This window comes from Centruroides vittatus, unplaced genomic scaffold (genome assembly GCF_030686945.1).
Source record: "Centruroides vittatus isolate TY-2023 unplaced genomic scaffold, ASM3068694v2 scaffold_769, whole genome shotgun sequence".
Classification (NCBI taxonomy): Eukaryota; Metazoa; Arthropoda; class Arachnida; order Scorpiones; family Buthidae; genus Centruroides; species Centruroides vittatus.
The window spans coordinates 2031310-2053761 of NW_027122717.1; the positions used below are offsets into that span (position 1 = coordinate 2031310).

The 22452-nt window shown below is 34.4% G+C and overlaps 1 protein-coding gene across 1 annotated transcript; it reads right to left on the bottom strand.

Moving 5' to 3' along the window:
- Window positions 1-8954: 8954 nt before the first annotated feature.
- LOC136989909 (3-oxoacyl-[acyl-carrier-protein] reductase FabG-like) lies at window positions 8955-22360 on the bottom strand. Its single transcript, XM_067288212.1, has 10 exons — window positions 22350-22360; window positions 22137-22181; window positions 17223-17365; window positions 17060-17152; window positions 15622-15760; window positions 15503-15543; window positions 11766-11835; window positions 11643-11679; window positions 10893-10956; window positions 8955-9297 (listed from the first exon to the last, which is right to left on the bottom strand). The coding sequence occupies exons 2-10, from the start codon at window positions 22171-22173 to the stop codon at window positions 9139-9141; spliced, it is 783 nt and encodes a 260-aa protein (XP_067144313.1). The 5' UTR covers window positions 22174-22181; window positions 22350-22360; the 3' UTR covers window positions 8955-9138.
- Window positions 22361-22452: the final 92 nt, after the last annotated feature.

A 22452-nucleotide genomic window follows, 5' to 3' on the forward strand; every position in this document is an offset into this window, starting at 1 on the left:
GCGCAATCAAATACCATCACTTTTAACATTTAACAGAGGGTTCATTTATTACAATAATATTCACGGTTTGGCTTATATAATATGCATCCAGTTTACACTGCGAGATAAAGAGATATTTAAGTATAATCTTTATTCTTTATACCTGACTTGAGCCAGTTACCGAGGTTTTTTGTAACTAAACCTTCTGTAAACATGAAGTTCGATAGAGATGATCTTGCAGGAGTCTAGTGGTGGGCTCACCCATGCTCCTCTCAGGGAAAACATCCTTGGTGACGATGGACTACATCTTTTATACTATACTATACTCCAACGACAGAACGTCGAAACTCTATCTCCCAAGTAAAGTACGAGTTTAAGAATAAGGCTGAGACTCCAGTAGCGTAAAAACGGGCGTAAAACCCTTCGCCGTAAAAACTTAATCACATGACCATGATATTTTATGCCTGAGCAGGTCGTAAAAGCGAGTTGAGCAGTGTTCAACTTTCGACGCGAATATGGCCGTAAAACGGTACCATCCACCAATCAGAAGTCAATGAAATCTAGGTCATTGTAACACGGTGCGAAAATGGCGGAAAACGAGCTTTTGTGTATATTCTCTCATGGTTACTTGGAAAAGAACTAGAATAGATCCGGAAAGATTTATTGAAAACATTCGAAAGTATTCATGTATCTAGGACAAGAGGTATCCCGATTATAATAATGAATGCTTAAAACACGAGATATGGACGGACAAAGGAAAATCCTTCATTTAGAGGAGTACAGGTAACACGGGAGTTACATTCCAAAAAATTGCCGTGTTATACGAAACAAAGAACTAGTGCGAAAAGGGGGGTTAGGTTCCAAGAATTAAAAAACATGCTGTTAAATCCTTCTATAAATCGGATTTATTATTCGCAAGTCGAAAGGCAAATACAAAATTACAAATAAAAATAACAATATACTGAATATTATACTGTAAAAATATAAAATAATTCATATTGTTAATTTAAATTAATTTAAATACTTGCTAGCGGCGCCCCTAGTGGCCATTTTTGGCATACATTGATAGAATCCGGTTTTTCAGCTTTATATAGTAGATTTTTTTCATGGGTAAAATACTTATTTATTATTTTACCACAGGATTATTCATCCTATATGATGATCTCAGCATGAGTATCATCAACTGGTAACAGTTTTTATTACATTTCATGTTGTTCGAGGGTTCTATTTAATTCCCGAACCGTGTTAGAATGAACCCGTGCTATAAAAGCACCGTGTTATACGGGGGTTACCTGTATATAATAATAAAGCTAAGCTTATAAGTGCTGTATATTATCTTAATAATACAATAATAAGAGTTAATATATAAAAGTGAAGATATTATTTTTACTACATTTGTAATTATAGTACAGAAAAAACTCGTAGAATATAATCATTGTCTTCATATCGATATATCACGTATACAACCGTAATAGTACCGTCGCCGTAAAAAGCTTCGCTAGCCGGACCTCCACCGCAAACCCAGCGCAAACGCAAATAGGTCACGTGATGAAAAGTTTCTACGGCGAGGGGTTTTACGCCCGTTTTTACGCTAGTGGAGTCTCGGCCTAAGTTTGAAGCAAAATTAATACCGTACATTGTCATATTACCAGTAGGTGTTTCGAAGCCATTTGTTAAGGAGCTCTTTGCAATTGATGCTGACACACCAAAATGAATGTGCAAAGAAAATGCTAATCTCTTAACATGCATTATGAAAATGACGATTTCATCTTTTGACCTGACGAATTTGCGCAGTGAGGCAAAACTTTTAGGCAAATTTGACTGTGGAGTCTCTCAAAGCCAAAAAAATTCCTTTTGGACCAAAAGTAACGTCAAATCTTCCACAATACCGGCCAGTTGAGGATTTATTAGTGTATTTGGCGCAAATAACACACAATAAAGGTTGGCCAGCAAAAAATACCACACAACTAATCCGAAGAATTAGACTTTCACTTTAAAAAGTTGACACAAGGACCGTCCAAAGGAGTTGCGAGTCTATCAAAACAAACTTACGGCGCATCACCGACCATGGGCCATATAATCGTGTTCAGTAATTCTATACTATTGTAAATAAAATTTCTTTTAAAATGAAATATAATAATTAACAGTTACTCAAATTTTTGAATAAAATATTATGCTTTAAAAACAGTTCAGATTTTTCTCTCATCCCACTATTAGCATTTATAATTTTTAAAATAAAACTCGTCTCTACCCTCAAAATTAAGCTTATTGTCATTTTATAATAGTACAGTAGAACCCATTAAGATGTTCTCGCATGAGATGTTAGAATGTATATGGGAGCACGATTTAGATCAACCACTTTTGAAGCTTAATAACTCCTGTGTTCAAGGGCGAATCTACATACAAACTAATTGGGTTTAAGCCCTGGGCCCCTAAGTGTCAAGGGTCCACAAAAATTGAATTATCATAAATTTTCAATACTTTTTCATTAACAATGAGCACTTATCGTAAAGTTAAAAATAGTTAATAGGTTAGGTTTGGTGAAAATGGGGTCCCATTGGACTTCAATAAGTCCTAGGCCCCGAAAAACCTAGATTTGCCCCTGCCTTTGTTAAACCATCCGAGTCGGATTTAAAAACCACAAAAGTTATGGGCCCACCAGTAGACAAGTGGTCTTTGTACCCTGAACCCTGGGAGTTCGTCGTGGGTTCGCGCCTCGCACGGACGGGCTAGCCACGTGGAGTTTTCCGGGTTTTCTCCACGTCTGTAACGCCTAAGTAGGGGCCAGTTTCCGTTAAAAATGATTACAATTACAAATGTTCTAATCTTCTTCATCATCATCTATATATATAAAAACGAATGTATGTCTGGCTGTCTGTCTGTTTGTCCTTCATGCATTACCACACCATTTATCCGATTGCCATGAAACTTTGGGAAGTTGTTTAATACATTCCCGCGAAGGTTTCTGGCATATGTGAAGACCACCATTTCCCCCCTTTCAAAAATATATTTATATATGGATTAAGGCTTTTATGTCCAACAGATGGCGCTAACTTCCAACGACCTAAGTTTGCTTTTCTGTGAGAATGGACTAAAGCAGATCATTTTCTATCTATCTATATAAATAAAATATAACGTTCATTTGTTCCTACCGATTCCTTTGAAATTTTGACACCACATTGCATTCGAATACGCACGTGTTTTTATATAATATACATGTCGAAATTCCCCCCACTGGGGGGAAAGAGACAGGATTAAGGCTTACTGTGAAGAACTCTGCTTCTATTTATACTATTTTGCATGCGGTTTTTTGCGTTTTTAATTGCGTTTTAATAGGTTACGTCAACAGAATATACACTAAAAAGGGATTTTTCGATATTCCCCAGCGGGGAAAGAGACAGGATTAAGGCTTACTGTGAAGAACTCGGCTTCTATTTATACTATTTTGCATGCGGTTTTGATTGCGTTTTAATAGGTGCATCAAGAGAACGTACACTAAGAAGAGATTTTTTGAAATTTTCCCCACGGGGGAAGTGTTATACATTTATAATAGATACATTTTGAGCCACAACAACGCGTGGCCGGGTCAGCTAGTCATCTATATAATATGTAGGAGAAGAACAAGCAAACAAACATCCTCAATTATATTATATAAATGAAGATGTTGTTTGTTTGTTTGCTATACACTCCTAGGCCGTTCGACCAATTGCTATGAAACTACGCAGTTATGATTAAATACTCCCAGCTTAGATCATATCGTACGTCTTACCCCAAAATATCGATTGAATTTCTACAAGTCAATTAATGTTCATTTACAGTAGATTTTCTGAATTACACGTAGCGCCATTTATTGGCATAAAAGTTAACAAAACAATTAACTAAATATAATTCTTACAAAAAAAAGATATAATTTAAGTGCGGCGATGATATAGCGCATCTATTTTGCCCTATATCATTGTCATAGTAAATATATATTATATTCACTGAAATACTTGACAATGATATAGCGCAAAATAGATGCGCTATATCATTGTCAAGTATGTGTTACCTGTCGCAGTAATTGCGTACTACTGCGACAGGTAACGTACTTTTCCTGTTAAAAATAGTCTTGCCGATTATGTTTAAAGTGAAAAGATTGTGTATAATGATACTTTAACGAAAACTGTGTTTAATTAAACAAACAAATACAAAAGAACAGCAGAGCAGCACATGCCTTCCGCTCTACTTAACATGGCTGAACACGATACAAAACAAAAGCGCGGGAAGATCTGACGCCCCCTGGCAGTTGACACAATGTGAAATTCACATTCCTTGACAGGTTATGTATCAAATCCCGTTTGGGGCAAAATTTTTGAATATCTCCATATGAACCAGTAGAAACAGAAGAAAATTTTTGAATTGAAATAACGTGACTTGCGGTAAGTTAGGAAGTTCATATAACTGGTCTTCTTTCTCTTACGATTTCCATGTCTGGTCTCGACATTCATGTCTGGTGTCGATTCATCATCTACAAGAAATCTACAGATTTGCCCTAGATTTAGGGAATTTTAGTTGCGAAGATTTTGGGAATTTTAAAAGGGATGTATCTCATATAATTTTTTGCGACTTCTATTAAAATTCATATATGCTCAATAAAATATTTTACGGTTTTTTAATTAAAAGACCTCCCGGAAGACATCTCCCTAGGCAGATCGCCCAAGTGTTGCGTTGCCATAACTTAACAAACTACAGTATTAGGCTTCAAACAGGGTGAACAAAATCGTGCCCCCCCACACAGTCTAACATCCATACCATACATACAGAAAAAATGAATCTTGCATATCTCGACATCCTGAGTCCAAAAGTGTAAAAATTTGGGAGGAGTCATTTTTTGACCGATCGCTACACTTTATTATATACAGCATGTATCAGTACAGCGGTTACAAACTTTTAGGAGAGATAGAGTATACCTAGACGATGGGAAATCATATAGCAATGCATGGTCGGAAACGCTTTCCTGGCGCGGTAGTGACGATACAAAACACAAGAAAGGAAGGGCACGAAGAGAGTGAGAAAACATGTTTATTATTCTTAGTACAGCAAAAATGCTGGGACGTCTTTGGCTCGTGTACGTGATACGTCAAGGCACTGGTGTACGAAACTCCCGTTAACAGTGCTGAGGAATTTGTTGCACGCATCGTGGTAGCTGTTGGGGAAGTCCGGAAGACCCCCGGTATTTTCGACAACGTTAGATCTTCAATGCGCCAGAGGTGTGAGGCCTGCATCACGGCCCGGGGTCGTAATTTCGAACACCTTTGAATATTGCTGTACTAAGAATAATAAACATGTTTTCTCACTCTCTTCGTGCCCTTCCTTTCTTGTGTTTTGTATCGTCACTACCGCGCCAGGAAAGCGTTTCCGACCATGCATTGCTATATGATTTCCCATCGTCTAGGTATACTCTATCTCTCCTAAAAGTTTGTAACCGCTGTACTGATAACACCCTGTATAACAGCCGGGAAAGTAAAAATTATTGAATACATATTTAAATGTTGACTGTCATTATTTAGAGGAGTCTTTTAGCTTTGGTATAGTCACGTTTCTACGTTCTATCTTTATTAGAACTATATTGAATCTTTAAGTCTGAGTAACGTGATTACATCAGAATTTCCGGGCCTATTTTGATAACTAGTACGCCCATGGTCGGAGTCGGATGATAAGGCAAAGTCGGAGTCGAAGTCGGTAGATTTTTACACGACTCCACCGCCCTGGTATGCACTTGACTTATCATAATTTTGGCTTCAGAAAATATACATTATAAATTTAATAGCATTTTAGGGGACGCACCGATTCTACTTGCTCCAAGGTGCTGAATATGTAGCTACGCCACTGATGAGACTCATCACAAATGTCCGTGTGTGTGGAGAATCTCATGCCTGACAATGTCTTGATACTTAATCCGGCCGACATTCATTGTCCGGATTTTATCCGTCCAGGCAAACAGCCGGATCGCGTTAAAGGGGTATAAATATACAGCCGAACGCATCCGCCATATTTGATCCAAAATCTTCCTCCGAGTAGCTTAGCCGTAGAAAAGTATTGTTATTTATCCGATCTTTATATCAAAGTACCGTTTTAATTCAAAAGTAACGAGTGTTTGACATCCCGGAGTTTTAGTAACAGTATTTTAAATAGCATAGTAGTATGAATATCAATAGTGATGTTAAAACATGGATAAGTTAGGTTAGGTTCTAAAAATGGTGACTTTACCTGCATCGAAAGTGGTCATGCAACCGTATCGCATGGCAAATCACAAAATTAAAGAAGACCATTCTCCTTTAAAAAACACGCTTTAATTCTATAACATCCTCATTGAAACAACTATTATTCTCGTAGACATTGTCGTCTGCAGAAAATTTCCAAGGCTCGAAGATAACAATTACAGCAATAAATTTTTATTGCTGTAATTGGAATACGGTATGGCATCATTACAAAACCACATACAAAGCGTCCCACGGTCGTAAGGTTACATATCTCAATCACTTTTACGATTATAAATTGTGGAATTTTTTATTCGACCCAAGGGAGGGCAAGCGTTTTTGTTTGCTCTCTCTGAGGACGCCCATGCTTTGAGAAATTAAAGTTTATCTTCCTCGACTGAAACTCGTTAATCGCTTTCGTAATTAGAAGTTGAAACGTTGATATAAACTAGAATCGAATATTTCATGTTGATTAATTCAAGTTTGTATTATAAAGCGTTAGAAGGCATATACCTGTTCAGATGTTATTGCGTAACCTCGTTTAATATGGCGAGACGTCGAAAACAATACCCATAAAATTTATGGTTAACCGATTTTCTGGCAATCTTGTTTCCAAACTGTTAACTTGTATAATCAGTGCCGTAACTAGCCATTCCTGTGCCTTGTGCAAGAATTTGCATTTAGGCTCCTTAATTAATTAGATTTGGGAAAATAATAAAACAAAATACAGACCCCCTTCCACGTGGCCCTGTGCGGATGCACCTGTTGCACCTGCCTAGTTACGGCACTGTGTATAATATATTGAATTGTCATGAAAGACTGTGTTTAGACTCGTTAATTAATTGTAAGTTTAAACTTGAAATATATTCTAGAAATACAGGTATTGTGAGGTCGCGGAACCGCGTGTGACGTCAGAATGTCCGAGTGTGAGTGGGAGCGTTTTGCACAGAGACAAACTCCACAGTTACAAATAGTTACCTGGTTTATATTATAACCATAAGATTAAGCTTACAGCTACAACAGTTGACAGCAGTGTTTTTTATTTCCCGGTCTTTTGTTTGTCCCGGGATTCCGGGAAATCCCGGAATAGAATTAATTATTTTTAAGATATACAAAATATCTTGAAATCAAATGATATAATTATTTTTTATTTTTTAAAGTAATTTAATACGTTCTGCAACCTCCAAAATCATATTAATAATGCTGTGTAAGATACAGATACATATTAAAAATTACCTTTGAATTACGTAGAAATTTTCACAAATTGAAAAAATTTATTAAAGTCTGCTGGAAACTGCACACAACGACGACAACAACAACGAAAAAACGTTTTCAATTGAGTTGAAAATTTAAAAAAATGAACTTAGATCAACTTTCTAACTTAAAAAGTAATTTTCGTTTTTAAATAAAACGTGATACAAAATATTATTGTAAATTTTTATAATAAGATTTTAAAAAGCAAAGATGGTCGATACTCCAATCACTGTCACAAATAAGCTACGTATTGATTATTGACCATTTATGATATGCCATAACGAGCAAAAATTAAAAAAACTAATAAGTAGATTTAAAATTAATAAATACAAATGTATTCTGACAGTTTATGAGTTAATTATACTTTCTATTTGTAAAATTTCCTCAACTTTAACACAAAATAAGAAAAAAGTGAACTTTTAAGAAATTTTCGGGATTTCCGGGGATGAGAAAAATTTCCCGGGTTAAAAAAATAACCGGGATCCCGTTTGAGAAACCCTAGTTGACAGTAGGCGAAATCTGGTCTTCTGATTTGTTTCCTGCCTCGAAGGGTGAATCCCACTGGAACTATTCTTTCGGATCCCTTTTGGTAGATAGCAGGCCCCGGGGCGTTGTAAGGAGAAAGTCCGTTACTAGGTCGAGGTGCAATCCAGTTCGATACAGAGATGCAGAGGCAATTTTTTTTCAGCGTATGGCGCCACACAATAGAAAGACGGGGAGAAGCTTTCCGCGTCCTTAAAAATGCCCGTTTTATAAGTTTTTTTTGGATCCAAGACCAAACATTCCGATAGATCCATGCCGACTCGCCTCCGTTCTCCGAGTGGTCCCTCTCGTTACGAAACGTAACGAGATAGGAACCCAGGTCTCGGGAAGAGTCAACACCGACTGACAATTCGATCCCTATCGAAGATGATCGATCTTAGGACTTACATTCATTTATTGTTTTAACCTGAGTCTCTCTTTTCTAACAATTCCACCAAGCATGTCCTTATATGGGCATAAAGTTTATACCCTTCTCTTAAATGGCTTTATAAAAATTTTTTCCACAAAATAATGTTTTTTTTCTTTTCTTTTTTTAAGTGTGGTTCTAGCCCGCTTCTGGAGCCCCACAGTATCGCTTGCTTTGATTAAAGCGCGAATTAATTGCAGCAATATACGCCGCAGTTTTAATTTACGTGGCTTTACCAGATGTCTTTATTAATACGGATACCGGATCGAGGGATTAAATTAACCGCGTTAATCAAGGGATACCTGTAGTTTACAGGTCCACCTTTCTCAGTAATACTTGGATAAAGCAATAAACCAACCAAAGCCGAATTTTCGGGCTGGAATCGGCTATATTAATAATTGGTTTATTGCTTTAATATATCGGGTTGGCTGTTGACGTTTGTTTATGTTTACTTGGATAAAGGTTAGAAAATATTTTGGAGTATATCTACAGTAAAATACAGTTCACTTTATAAAATCAACTTATAAAAATAATAAATTGCATAATTTCTTGTTTATTTATATCATCTTTTATAACACTACATTAAATTCAAAATTAAATCCAAATTGTTTTTACACGAAATTTCATTTCACTAGTTTAATTTTCAAATTCGAAATATTTCGTAACAGGAAAAACAAAAATTCTTTTGTTTTCTTAACATGTGTATGCCCAAGATAATTATCGAAGGCAGAGTACAATTCTTCCTCCATCCACAGGTAATGTTGTTCCAGTTATGAATGAGGAATCTTCAGAAGCCAAGAACGCAATAGCTTTTGCCATATCGTCCACAGTGCCATTTCTGCCAAGAGGATGAGTATTGCTGCTACTTTTAGCAAACTATAAAGGTAAATTTAATGCAACCATTTTACACTAGTAACAATTCTTATTAGAGCAATGAGAATTATGTTAATGAATACAATTAATTTAAAAATTCATTATTGTGTGGATTATATAATAAAGTTAACTGATCCAAAATAAAATAATGCATAAAAATTATTCATTGTTTTCGTTTTATTCTCTCTGTCGTATGACCACTTAGAGATCTTTGGTACAAACTAATCATGGATTTGGCCACGGTCACAATAAGCATTCTTATCATCTCGAATGGAAGAGTAGAATCATACTCACGTAAGGGCACGATCATTGATCACTCGTTGAAATTTCTAACATAAATGATAATGAAAATGCGTTTCTTACTATCTTGCCACTTTACTGTGGGCCTGGTCGAACCCACAACGGCTATAAAATTTACCTCGGTGCACACGGGGAGGAAAATCAAAAATGTAAAAATCAGGTCATTTGTAAAGTCGATTGCATATTATATTTGCGTCTCAACCAATTGAACTGATGATACACCGATTATTTGATCTGTTTGGTGAAACCGTGTCTCGTTATATAATTTAGGCTTAGTAAACACTAGTGTTGTGTGTTTTCCAAAGACACTTGGCAAGTTTTCCATCAAATATCTTTATTCATTTTAGTTGATACGGTACGTTGTCCTGTACACGTTTCGGGCTTTGCCCCTCCTCAGTCAACTATTGGTTACACTTTTTATAATTTAAAATCTTGTAAAACTGTATACATTACGATTTAAAAAATTCTTCGACTGTAAAAATACATTATAACTGTAAAAGTTCACTACAACTATAAAACTTAAAAATATGTTGTAAGTGTAAAAAATTTTTTGAACTGTTTCCGCCCCCTTTTCCCCTTCCACCCCTTTTTTGACGTTTGCGTTGATATGGTTAGTGTTGCCACGTATGGCGTTCGCCACCTTATGGTCTTTTACCAAAACTTTCCTGCAAGACTTATTTTTTGAAAGATTGCTTTTTTCAGAAATTTTTTAATTTATGATATATTGAGCCAGTTGTCATTTATTTCAAGGCTCAAGTTTTTATTTATACTGTCTTTACTTTTTATGATTTCTATGGTTTTTTTAAACTTCCGGTTGTACGTTAATTTTTCTTTATGCAGTATTTCTACGTTATCTTTGTCTATATTACAGCTGTTTAAAGTACAATGTTCGTAAAATGCAGAATTTATTCTATTGTATTTTAGGTCTGCTATATGTTCTTTCAGTCTAGTTTTTACTTTTCTTTTTGTTTCTCCTATGTAATATTTTTTGTTTTTGCAGGTACTGTACACGGAATTTTGTATAACAACTAAAATGAATAAAGATATTTGATGGAAAACTTGCTAAGTGTCTTTGGAAAACACAACACTAGTGTTTACTAAGCCTACACCGATTATTGTTTTCTGTCTTAAATCAATCAAAAAAATAAATTATTTAATACTAATAACAATGCAATGTACAGTATTTAAGACGTTTTAATGCTTTTTTAAGAGGTTTTATACACATTATATTGGAAATTATATTACTTAAAACAGAAATAATATAAGGAAAAATTCTTATCTCAGATTATCTTATCTACCTTTTGGGATTCTTCGTCAGGCACTCCCGCATTCTTAAGTAAGTCAGTTTCTACAAAACCTGGGCTGTAAATGTATTGGTATATTTATTATTTATCTGACAATAATAATTCAATTGATTTAAATATAATTTATTTAATAAATAATAATTAAAAATTGTTAATACTGTAGTTGATATTATGATTAGATTATACCGATGGGGTAAGGCAAGTGCATATAAGCTATAGCCAAGGAGGAGTGCCGATGGAAAACTAGTCCCTATTAGATGTTAGAAACGAAGAAAGTACAGAAAACTGTCTTCGTAAAATAAGTTATAACAAAACTGTAGATTAGAAACCACTTTCCTATTGATATTTACCATAAATGAATAATTATCCGTATCATGGACGTCCGCAGAGAGAGGCAAACGGGATATTTGCTCCTCCCTGGGATCGAGTAAAAAATTCCACAAATTATAAACATAAAAGTGTGTGGTGTGTGAGATTTTATAATAATTAAAAATATAAAAATCTATTTTTAATAAAATATCACAATAGATTGCGCCATACACGAAGTTTTAAATGTTGTTTGGAAAGTTAAGTAACTTGTTGCTGGATTTTTAAAACTTGTTTATTAATTAAACCTTAAACCCTCGACCATAGGACAGCGTCCTATTGACGAGGGTGTAAGGTTACAATACAATAAAAAACCAATTAGAAGGCCCATTTCTAAGCCATTTAATTAAAAGTTAGTTTTATTTAAATATGACTTACTTAATGGCGTTGACTCGGATTTTCTTTGAAGCAACTTCTGAAATAACGAGATCAAAATGTCTTAATTAATAAACCTGTACTTTCGGTTGAAATGATGATAGTTACAAAATATTAATATCTTACCAGCAGCAACACTTTTGGTTAATTGATCTACAGCTGCTTTACTTGCACAATACGCAGATAGATTCGGAAACTAAATTACAAGAAAGTCAATTGAAATAAAATAGTAACGAGCAATTATTTATTGTGACATGGCCTCAGTGCCAGGCTGCAATTTTAAATCATATTTTTAATTTATTTAATTTAAAATATATGCTCTCCACCTCAATTATTAGTAGTATCTTGCCCCTGTACATTATACTTTTCCTTTAACAAAGGAGTCGTGCCGGCCATTTATTAACAGCTTTCAATGGAAATATTTGAATTGAAATAAAGTGAATTTCGGTTTGCAACGGAAATTCGTATGTAGTTAATCGGGGCCTTCTGTCCCTAAGCTTTGCATATCTGGTCTCGTCATTTATCTATCTAACTCCGTTCTCGAGACGGCCGGATGGCCGAGCGGTAAAGGTGGCAGCCTACCGCTCTGGGGGACCCGGGATCGAATCCGAACGGGTCGAATAATCCCCAGGAATTTTTCGGGGGGTGGTCCGTTCGGATATGTCGGCCCCGTCCCTCACCACCCGGTCGCCCCATTGTGGGCCTGGCCGAACCCATAATGGGCCTACTAAAAGAGGCCCTCTTAGTGCCCACAGGGCGGAAAGAGTTAAAAAAAAAAACTCCGTTCTCGAGATTAATAAGAGACAGTGTGAATTTATAGATCTACAATTTTTTCAAATTGCAGCCGAATAATAAAAATCAATATGTAATTACAGAGTGACCAATATTTATGTCCTGGAGAAAAATACTATAATTTTTTAAGTTTGTTAGAAACAAGTTGTGTTTGAAAGAATGATAGAGTTGGCACTCAAGAAGTGTTTCACAATCTCAAACAAATACCGTATTTCCACTCACTTATATCCGAGTACAAGAGCATGTTCCTGTAGAAGAAGAAAATTCGATACTGTTTTTGGCAAAGTGCCTAAAAAAACTCGCTAATTTTAAAAAATTCAATTATAGTTTCGGAAGAATTTTCTTAGTTTGACGACTCTCGACGTCGAACTTCAGTAAGGGGAAAAGGACAGTAATATCAAGTCAGACTAACATCCGGAAGATCAAAGGCTGCCTTGCAGTTCCTGAGGAGTTCTATCAGTAAAATCAGCCATAAAATTGGAGTACTGTGGAGCAGCGCTTATTGAAATTTGCAGGGAAAACTGTAGAATAAGAAAGGAATAGAAAACGTAGAGCTGACATGTGAACACAATTCTCAATTCAATCGACAATGAAGTCATGGACACTCAATTTGTGTGGTTTTCGGATGAAACGCGCCTCCATTTGGACGAATAACCAATCGACACAATTATCGATTTTGGGCCACCAAAAGTTCTTGGTAATTCGTGAAGACGCTCTGCATCCTCAGAAAACAACTGTGTGGGCACAGTGAGTCACTAAGAAGTAATTCGACCAATATTCACACAGCCTTTCATTATGACATTCTCGAAGTTTTATTATTTTTTATAAATTTGGACAAAACATGGTTTATGCAGTTTCATCACGACATATGGCCGAGCGCCATATGTCGTTATGAAACTTTTTTTCAGTGTTTTTTGATGATCTTTTGTTATCCAACAAGGAGTTCCAGTTGTTCCAAAAAAATGCTTATTAGTTTTTAGTCTATATTTAATCTGCTATCAATAAATGTCTTAGCAAAAGCTGTGCTTAGCAAAAAATGTTTCCAAATGGGCTCCCTATTTACAGATCTGAATCCTTGTGACTACTTGCTGAGGAGTTACGTGAAGGACGGAATGCCCAAGAAATATCAATGACCTGGAGGAAGCTATCTATTGCGAGTTTTTTTTCTTTTTCTTTTTCTTTGAGGAGATTGATAGTTACACCTCGAAAATGTGATCGAAAATTTCAAAACAAACCTACAAAGGTGGACACTTCGACACCGTTATTTAATATGAAAAATAAAAGAGACATATCTTCACCTTTACATAAGAATATATGTTTATTGATCAACATGAATTCGTGACAATAACCAATAAATAAGTGGTACTGTACATTGCTTAAAAAACCGTGCAAGAGCATGCTCTTATAAGCGAAGCAAGACACGTGTTTCAAATTACAAAAACAAGCGATTTTCATATATGAGAGCAAGCATGAAGTCAAACATGCGGAAATGCAGTATTTGGTGGCGAATTGACAGCTTTGGACGCGCTGGAAAAGGCTGGAGACAATATGGAATGGTTTCTACGTAAGCTCCGATTTAAACCACCTATATTTTGCAATATGGGGACACAAGATGAAGTCTGTGTCTCCAATGGAAAACCTTCAAATTATTCAGGACCATATTGGAGACACGATAAAAGGAATTTCGGTAGCGTAGACACTGTTATTGACCAATTTATTACACACTGTATTATTGACCAATTTTATGAAAACCTACAGAATTGGATTATATCTGAAGGCAAACATTTTGAAAATGATATTTCGTAGTCATACTGCTGAATCAATTGCATTCGATTTGAACTGAATTAGTATTTTCTGAATAATTTAATTTTTTCACCAGAACATATATATGCCCCCTTCTGTTAATTCATGATAGCAGATAGCATCTTTTAATGTTCTTTTTTTAAACTAAACTTACGTACTTTTAGTAATAATTGCTGATTTGTTTATTATTTTCATACACGAATTTAATATTTTTATTATGATTTCAATATTACAAAATTATTCATCAGATAATACAGTACAATAATAGAAATAAGCGAGAGTGAACTGCATAATATTTTATAATCCTTTAAAACATAATTAGGTTAAAAGATACAAACAAGCCCTTTGTACGAAAGAGTTGAAATACTTTAAAAAAGTAAATTATTTTAATCTGAATCAAATCGAAAATACCGAGTTTCGTAATTCTTTAAAGCCGAATAATATTATTTATTAATTTTATAGTTACATTAAAACAATTTCCTAATATTATAAATACTGCATTTGAATTACAATCACAATAAGCTGAATTACAATTATCTATATACATAAAAATGTAAATGTTCGTTTGTTCAAAACCTTAAATCTCCGAAAGTTCTTCACGATTGCTTTGAAATTTTGACACAACGTTGTATTCGAATACGCGCGTGTTTTTATATCCCTTCTATTATATATATGTCACACGAAATTCTCCCCCGCGGGGAGAGGGACAAGATTAAGACTTACCGTGAATAACTCGGCTTCTATTATACTATTTTAGATGCGGACTTTTGCGTTTTAAAAGGGTACGTCACGAGAATGTACTCTAAGAAAGGATTTTTCGAAATTCTCCCCCGGGGAGAGGGAAAGGATTAAAGCTTATCCTAAAGAACTCAGCTTCTACTGTACTATTTTAAATGCAATTTTTTATTTTTAACTGCGTTTTAGTAGGGTACCACGTGGAGATAAAAGAAGTGTATTCCTTAACAATGCAAATGTTAACAATTGAAGTGTTAACAATGGAAGTGTTGAGAGAAAGTGACGTGCAAAATTTACAGGTGCAGATTCGTTTTTTTTTTTTTTTTTTTTTTTTTTTTTTTGCGTTTTTACGGGAAATCGAACATATTTTTAGAACCATCTAAAAATTCTCTAATTAGTCTGGAAACAGGGGACTCAATTCTTGAAAACGGGTAAGATTGATTATAATATAATAATCTTAATCTTCGCTATCGTTGCTTTTTGCCCGAGCAAAGCCAAGCTTATCTGTTAGAAATAAATTAAGTAATACTTACACCTCTTTTTGCAGCAATACTGGACACATTCACAATACTTCCTGCAGTTAAAATGTTTAAAACTAGTTTAATTTCTGCTGTAAATCAATCGAAATAAAATAAACATTCTCATTTCTCACCCTTTGTAAGCTCCAGATAAGGAATGCATAATTGCATCATATGAAAAACTGCTCGAACATTAACTCTCATTATTTCATCAAATTCTTTTAAAGTTATTTTTGTCGCTTCGCCAAATCGAATAATGCCAGCATTATTTATCTGAAATTATTCTAAATGTATCACCGCTTACAATTAAAACAATACAGTAAATTACAATCTTACTACAACACCCGAGCATTTGCTGAGAGAATATTTTATTAACAAACTTTTTCAACCTACTGCCATAGGCCACCATCAGGTTAATACAGTAAAACCTGACTAAAAAGGCCGTTCAAAATATTGCATCGGCAGGAGAGAGGGATCAAATTTACCCTTTTTTGATCCCTCTCCCCGATGATAACCAGTCATAAGAAATCAAAGCACCGCCTCCCCTAATTATGTCATCAGAAGTTTAAAACATTCATAAATACACAGAAATTATTTTTAGGCAATTTTCCGATAACTGGGAGAAAATTAGTCGAGTGCAATCCTACTACATCAAAGACTCACCCTGACTATCGCCAGCAATTGTCAGATACAAACGAATCTCCTTCTTCCTTACTCTGCTGACGTAATACTTGAATGGTTCATAATTATCAAGAATATACACTGTATATTCTTGATAATTATGAACCATCGTACCAGTATGTTATACAGGTCACTGAACGGCGGAGGAATCGATCTAGCAACGTCAATGCAAAGGGTGAGAATACGTTGTAAGACTTTGCTGCTGTAATTTGATATTATTATTATTATTATTTTGCTATCTGTAATTCGACATCTGTGTGAAAAAATTATTATTAATAATTAGTTTTTGCCGAGAGGGGCTAAAAGGTTAGAGAAGAGATCGTCTGCTAAAGGAGAAACAAATCGGCTAGTTTTCTTTTAGTTTTGTTCATTTCTTTTTCTTGCTATTTAGGAGTAGCCGCTTGAATTTTGTCAACAAACGCCAATACATACAGAAATTTTGCAAATATAATACTTAAGCAAGTTGTTTATTAACATTTTTGTACATTTAACATAAATTTAGACATTAAGTATCATTCCTAATTTAAATATTTAATATGGCGTTTTGTTATTTTATTTAAACAATAATAGATTTTCGTATATCATATGAGCTTTCCACGTTGACAACGTCCCCGTTTCAAAAAAATACTGTCAAAATTTATCTCAACCATCCAACTTTCTGAGACTTTTTCAAATCATCTCCAGCTGAGGATGGTCTACCTTTTACAATAACGTCATCAACCCGTGACATTGCCCGTCTATCTATGCGACCGCGAATGGTCCCAAAACAACGCCTGAATAAAATGGAAACCTGCCTAAACGGAAAAAAATTCGGTACGATGCTATTCAGTTTACACAGGTTTCAGTAGCTTATACATTATTTTGGATAATAATGAGAAATTCTTAACTAACCAATATATCCAATTTTCCGAAGTGCTTCACAGTTTCCTTTACAATTTTTTCTGCATTTTCTGGAATAGACACATCTCCAGGCACAAGCAAAACCTGAAAAGATCAATTCTATTTCAACAAGAACAAATATTATATCGTAACGTTATTTATGAAACTCTCGAACTTTATTTTCAGAAAGTCGTCCCGAGTTGATACATTTCTCCTTTGTAGTTTTCAGTCTTTCAACATTTCGCCCATTCAAAGCTAGAAAGCATCCGCAATGTGCAAAATGAACAGCAATTCCTACTCCAATACCCGAAGAGGCACCTGAAAACAATAGATATATTTTTAATATAAAGATACAAATTCAATCTAAACTTTTGTTTGGATAAAATTTGAATTATCTATTTCTAAATAAGATACCAAGGTAACAAATAGTAATGCTAAATATTACTTAAACACGTCGACATCATGTCTGTTAGCATATGCAATTATGGCAGTTATTGTTTCGGTTACATCACACATCTTGTTGTATAAGTTAGTGTGACTTATTCGATAAGAGAAAATGCATCTAAATATGACTAAAGACATATTTTAATTATATACACTATAGACCATTTTGGATGTGATGATATTATACCCTGTGACGGCTTTATAGTTAATGGCCGCATCGAGCTCTACGTTTATACAGCATGCCATTACTACGAGAAAGTAAAACAACCCAGTTTTGTAGTTCCATGTGAGACTTTTCCGAGATACCGAGGGTGCAGATTTCACTACGGCAGCAGTCACATTTTATTTATGGAAAAACGCAAGCAAATCATACAAGAAAAATTATGAACGTTAAACATTAGATAATAGAGAAGACATTTCATTGAACAAATTGTACAGAAATATTGAAATATGATTTTTTTATTTTTACATTTTTACTGTAATAAACATCTTATGGTTATCCCCTCGCGATGTGATGCAGTCTCCGTTATAATACAGGCGTGTTACGGTTGCAGTAATTCAATGCAGCGCAGCGCAGGCTGGTTTATTGAGAAATGTTATAAAACATGTTTTTTCGAAACTTCGATGGATGAAGTGATATATATGAATAGTTCCTATTCAATTATTCATGTAAGGCAGAGATTTGCAACTTATTTTTATCGCAGAACTCTTTTCACCTTAGTAAAACATGTTGGAATCCTGACAGTTTTTAATGATTATAGATAAACAGCAAATAGAAACACCAAAAATGATTTAGTGAAAATGCAAAAAAAAAAAAAGTTTAATAATGGAAAGCAAATATTATTTAATTCAAACCGGTCATTAATGTAAATGGTTAAACTTTTTTCTTTCAATGTTTTAAACATCGCTAGTGCCTGGATTTGTATCTTCGTTTGTATCTGCCTTTTCATCTCTTTGTCACTAGAAAATTTTGAAGTACTCGCTACATTTTTTCTCTCAGCCAGCACTCCTTGATTCTCTTAAAAAGCAATAAACTCTGGTAATTGGTTACGGGTTCAGGACTCACCAATGGCTAAGCACGTGGAGTTTTTTGGGTTTTCTTCATACATAAAAGCCCAAGCTTAACAGTCAATTTGCGCTGCAGTGAAAGTGCCACCCATTAACGACTTGGTTGGAATTGAATCATCTAAGACGCCTTAATGTATTTTGTATGACAAAATACATTAAGGCGTCTTGGAATCAAAATACATATGACAAAAAATTTTCTTGATGGCCTTTTTTACAGGAAACAATGGATGAAAAACAATTCAAAAATTGTTTTTTCGCCCATTGTTTCCTGTAATTCGTTTGTTAAAGAGTTTGTGTTTTTTCCGTTTATCTATCGGAGCAGTCTGTCCAATCGAATGCTTTAAAGTAGATGATGCTAAGTAGTCGTAACTTCTTCGATGACTGCATTTATTTTTCTACAGTTTTTATACATTATGGTAGCAGTGTTCGTTTGAATTTTGATAAACTTGAAGCAATTAATCAGTTATTTTAATATATACAAGTTTTATATTGTCTACATTTTCCTGCTGACTGTTCTATGGAAACTGTTGTGTTACACCAAGATTGTATATGGCTCTAATAAAACAATTTTTCTGAACTCGAAGTCGATTTATACTATAATCTTGTACGGTCTCACAGATTGCAATTCTGTATTCAATTTTTGGTTTAATTCATGTGTGATTTAGACATTTTATATTATCAGTTCTTGAACTTTCCTCATCATTCCTGTAAATTTAGCAAGGGTCTTAGTTACATCTGTCAAAATACCAAAATATTCCAAATATTGTATATTATTGACTCTTTTTATCATCTTTTCGCTTAATAAATAGGGTCAGTTCCCATATTCTCCCTGGAGGCACTCCTTGTCAGATCACCGCAAGTATTACGTTGCTTCTTCCATCAATCCATTTCGCGGTATTCTAGTGGAAAACCACTGCTTTAATGTAGTTTATAAAAGATGAATACACTGCTCTTAGCGACTCACTATTTTCAATATTTTTCAGATTGCTCACTATTCACTACTATTTTTATAAAAACTCACTTTCCTCACTAATTTTGAGATCTGAGTATACCTTAAATGCTATATATCGTATTTTGGATATAGATAATTATTGTTGCGTTATTCTCGCATGCTAGGATATCTGTATTCACAATTAATCCAATCCTTTAACAACATAACAACTTTATTGTTAACTACAAAGGTCTCACAAACTCTACATGGAAGGTAAGCACACCTCGTGCTCCAATACTACAAAGACGTCCTCTCAGCAGAGATGTATCGGCCGCCCTCCCATAGCCAAATTATAGCTACGACAATTATGACGTGTTTATGAGATGTGTGACAAACTAGATTGGGTAATAATTTATGACATATACACCTCGCAAAAGTTCATCATGACGCCACAAATTTGCGAGAGAAAGTATGGTGATGTCAGCAAAAGAAGGGCCAGAGGGACTAGCGATTTTGCACGAAGTACTTTACGTAACAAATTTGGAAATGAGCCAAGAACGTTATCAAACTTGCATCATTTTTACTTCGAATTTTTATTAAAATTTCAAAATATGAAAACACCACCAAGATAATCAATGGATAACATATTCTGGACGTTATCCATTGAATTATCGACAAAATTTGAGAGAATGGCCGATTAACAAGAATGTAGTATATTATAATAGACTCTGTTTTATTTTATTGATTTCACAAATACAAATGCATCGTACTCTTCTGTTTAGTGTTGATGATAAGTGATCGATATACATTTGGCTGACTTCATATAAAGTGAAAAGTTTTAATTCTATTAATTCTGTTATATTGGAAACTTTCGGAAAAATAAAAAGCAACCGCAAATTATTTTTGGTATGGTGTCGTTCCGAACAATTAATCTCGAAAACGGAGTTAGATAGATGAAAATCGAGACGGATATGAAAAGCTTAGGGGCCAGCGGCCATGATTTACACGAACTTCCGGTCTAAACGGAAGTCATGCGATTTTTAAATTAAAATATTAAGAATTGTTACTGTGGCATTGTTACAGTGGCATTGTTACAATACGTATTCGTTATTGTGATTATGTTACAATATATAATTGTTATCGTGAAATATGCGCAATGGTAAAGAATTAAGCTTACAATTACTGTATTAAAATTAATGTTACAAGTTAACTGGGTGAATAAAGAAAACATGAATAAGAAACAGACATATAATAATAGGGAGTAGGCCGGATAATTGAGTGTCCAGATTAGCGAGTATATGCAATATTTAATTGAGATAAATTACTTCAAGAATTTTCTTAACAAAATAAGTATAAATAAATTTATTCCAATCATATATCTAAGTTAACATTTACATTCAATTGTCTGTATTCTTTATTATGATACATGGCACACCATGACAACAACTATATTTCACGCCGATCGGCGTACGCTTATGTTTCCTGTTTTCCGTACTGTGCAGTACATTGTTCTCGGAACGAGTAAGATTGTGACCTTGCTACTTCCGACTAAAATGAAGTTGCAAAAAACTGATAGTTTGTATGAAAGTCGCCATTAGTTTTTTGCAACTTCGTTCTTTGTGTCTACTTTTTCCGTGAACAATGTAACCCACGGGAGACGACAATCATAAATTGCCAACGTACGCCGGCCGGCGTATAGATGTCATAACAAACGATCGAAACAATTAAATGTAAACGTTAACTTAGAAATATGCTTCAAGTTTACACTTATTTTGAAAAAGTAATTTATCTTAAATAAATACGCTCTCGCTAAATTACACGGACAGTACCAAAGGCTGAAGCGTTTTTTAAAATTAACGACAACGACAAAGACAATAAAATAATAAACACGAGTATTTCTTAATTTTTTTGTCTTCGCCATTGACGTTAATTATAAAAAAAAAACGTTTCTGCGACTTGTGCTATTCGTTGAAATTATTTAATACTAAATAAGTATACAACTGCATAAACTGTAACACTGCGTTGTTGGATGGGCTCGGAATAGGGACACTTTTTTTTGAATAGTTAAAATACACAGGATGCTTCTTAAAACTGCTTTTTATTAATAAAAAGCAGTTTTAAGGATTTATTTTTTTTTCTTAGTAAAAATAACACAAATTTATAGGACCATGAGGTCTCTAAGTATTCTGTATGCCTGGGGAAAAATTCCACTTAACCCTTTCGATGGCCTCACTTGCAGCCCTTCGTCAAATAAAGATGTAGGTCGGTAAACGAAAATCTGACTTCGACATTAAACAACAGATCGCGACTGGCACAGATAAGAGGCTTATAAACGATTATTTTATTGACAGTTTTCCATTTTGTTACCTCTATGATCCTAGCTCCATTATTATTATTATTCTGACAATTTATATTAATAATTATTAAACTATGTAAAAAAAATTTCGAGGAAACATTCAAACGAATACCTGTTTAAATAAACACTGAGAAATGCAACCTTAAAATAATCTGTCAATTCCGGTTTAGTATACTAAATGAAGTATTTTCTAAATACAGGAAGGCATTTTTCTTAAGTGTTAAACAGTTAAACTGTAGTTTATAGTAAATTAAAAGTAATATAGTTTTTGAAGATTTAAAAATGAATACCTGTTATCAAAGCAACTTTTCCCTGCAAATCAGGCATTTTACAACATAAAAGTCAATTTTTAATATCCTTTAAAACGAAGGAATCGCTACGGTAAAATTCTTTCTACCTTTACTTTGAGGCAGGTGATATCTATTGGTTAATAATATCACGTGATTTTATTCGCTTTGTATGATGTGTGCGTAGCCTTGAAATGCAATAATTTTGTGGTTGAAGTCAATTTTTACCTTTAACGAAGAATGCTAATCTCACAGCGTGTCGTCTAAGCTTAATTTTTCGCTTTCTGCTTCATCTCTAGTCTTAAATTACATTGATAAA